This window comes from Octopus bimaculoides, chromosome 3, assembly GCF_001194135.2.
Source record: "Octopus bimaculoides isolate UCB-OBI-ISO-001 chromosome 3, ASM119413v2, whole genome shotgun sequence".
In the NCBI taxonomy this organism is placed as follows: Eukaryota; Metazoa; Mollusca; class Cephalopoda; order Octopoda; family Octopodidae; genus Octopus; species Octopus bimaculoides.
In genome coordinates this window covers 5086712-5089137 of record NC_068983.1, presented here as the reverse complement: position 1 = coordinate 5089137, position 2426 = coordinate 5086712, and the positions used below count along the sequence as shown (strand labels likewise).

General features: G+C 35.5%; 1 protein-coding gene across 1 annotated transcript in view; it reads right to left on the bottom strand.

The window, feature by feature from the left end:
* LOC106879768 (epithelial splicing regulatory protein 1) overlaps nucleotides 1-2351 on the bottom strand; it is a gene marked incomplete at its 3' end in the record, with an annotated part of 73853 nt that extends 71502 nt beyond the window's left edge. The window contains exons 1-2 of the mRNA XM_014929464.2: nucleotides 1358-2351; nucleotides 868-1011 (exon numbers count right to left, since the gene is read on the bottom strand). Of these exons, the coding sequence (XP_014784950.2) occupies nucleotides 868-1011; nucleotides 1358-1483 (270 nt within the window). The remainder of the gene's footprint in view (nucleotides 1-867; nucleotides 1012-1357) is intronic.
* Between the last annotated feature and the right edge of the window lie 75 nt (nucleotides 2352-2426).

Sequence of the window (2426 nt, the reverse complement as noted above, 5' to 3'; positions counted from 1 at the left end):
TGTATATAGATTTCAACATTCCAAATCCATATATAGATGTTATATTTGTGTGCGGTATGTATAAAAGTTGAAAATGCTGGAAAATATTTTCCGCAGGCTGATAATATCAAAACTATTAGTAAATGAAACACGTGTAATGGGGAATAAATGATACCCAAAAAATGTTTCCAATCCCCTGTTTATATACACACGTGCGCACACACACACACACGTACACAGACACTAAAACAGACATATACACTCCTCAATGAGCGAATCACTAAAGAAAATTACGGAATTTCTTTGCGAATTTTGTTTCAAGATAAACCATTTTATATCTTTCGCAATAGAAAGCCAAAAAAAAAATCGTTTTAAAATTCCTTTACAAAAAGCTTTATAGCCAGAAGTGTTGTGAAGTAAATGTTTGTTTAATGAGGAAATTAGTAAAACTCGATATAAACAGAGGAAAAGGGTGAAATTATAGTTTCGTCTCTCATGATTTAATTATGTATTTACATTGGAAATCCGGGAAATAGTGTTTTGTATTGTGGTTTTCCTGAAATTTGAGACTGCTTTCACCAGACATGAATCATGTCATCAACCGGTATCAACTGACAAGATATTTACAGTTTAAAAGCAGAAGAAATACCAAATTGATTGAATAACCAGATAGATCGTTATCCAAATAGAAAGACATTGTTTAATACAAAGTGAATTGTGATGAAGTCTTTCTAATGAAAGATCGATCGCTACAATCAATAGTCGTGGAACATATTTGGAAATTTATAAAACATAACGACGATCTAGTCGAGACGTGGACTGACAGGAAGTAAAGAAAGTTGTTGAAAAGTTTAGAAATCGTGTTGAATGTAATAAAAGGATGCAAACCTCGTCGAGAACATGTTCTAAGGGCTGTGAGTTTTTGATAACCTCTTCTTCAAGACCTGTCTCTGTTTTACAATCTTCGGTTAGTAAAGTTTCCGAAATTTCATTTGGTTGGGGCTTCACGAAATGTTGTTGTAGCGCAACCACCTGTATAAGTATGTTTATAAGAAGGATTAAATAAGAGCTAAACTAAACTAGGATTAAATCAGATTATTTCTTAAAATGTATGTATAAACATTTTTTTTTCTAAGAATTTTTATAAGATTATTTTAAAAACATGAATATTTAAGATGTTTTTAAATGTTAAAAAGTAGATCGAGAAGAAATTAAAAATATTTAAATATTTAAATATGCAAACTAATCAGTCTGTTTTCTAAATTAAAAATTTTCGTATACATTAAAGGCAAGTTGAAATCAACATTAACAAGGCAAAGTGAGGTGTTGGTTGAGAGAGTGGAGAGTTTTAGAGAAGTTTTGTTTGGGTCTACATTACCTTATTGTTGGTGACATCATAGAGTAAATAGACCAGCAGCACAATTTGTTCTTCGTCAACACCCAGCTCTTCGCAGTTTTTCCCAGTTGTGGCACAAAATAAAGCTAAGATATGTGAGGTAGCCATCCTTTTACGGAGCCGAGGGAGATGAACAGGGAAAAAACTAAGAGGAAGAAAAGAGAGGAGAAAAAAACCCCCAAAACACTACAGAAGCCAGTCTTGACTCTTGGTGTTTTTGCTAAGAAGGTGTTTTGTATTAAGAGTGCCACATTACCAGTCGCCCAACTTCTTTTGAATAAGACCCTACCTGATTGGATGAATTCATCTAACGTGGCATTGACTGGATATCTTAGTTGGTATTCCGCGCTTGCGCGCAGGTGTGTTTTTACCTGTTGATTAACCAGCCGAGTAACACAAGCAAGCTGTTACAGTATTAAAAAAAAATCCGCTCGTACCCAGGTGATTGATTCGCGCGAGTGAATGACAACACTTGTAAAGGGTATCATTTAAGTAACTCTCGCTTGAGGGTACACGGTTTTATATATCCACCTGACTCCACCCAAAAATGCCGACTCGGAAACTTTTTTCTTAGTTAATTGATGTGTGTGTGTGTGAACCTCTTTCTCTCTCCTTCCCCTTCTCTCTGTCTCTCTCTTTCTCTCTCTCACCTGTTGCTGATCTTGTTGACTACTATAGTAAGATATCTGCTGGACTGACTCAAAACAAAGACAGCAGCAGTTCACACATCAACAATAACCGCAACAACAATATAGGAAAGAGCGCGAGAGCTTAAAAGTTACTTTCTCCGATGATAAAGTGTTCTTCAACAATGGAATTCCTTGAAGATCAAGAAGGAAGACAAAAACGACACAAAGTTCCTGAAAACCAAAAGAAGTTAACACACACTTATCTCTATACGTATATCTTGTCATCGTATCTTCCTTTCGATGCTGGCACAAATATATTTATGTATTCCACTCGTATGGAGGGAGACATTTTTTGACCTATCCTAGTTTTTTTCCCGCCCCACCTCTCTCTCTCTCTCTCTCTCTCTCTCTCTCTCTCTCTC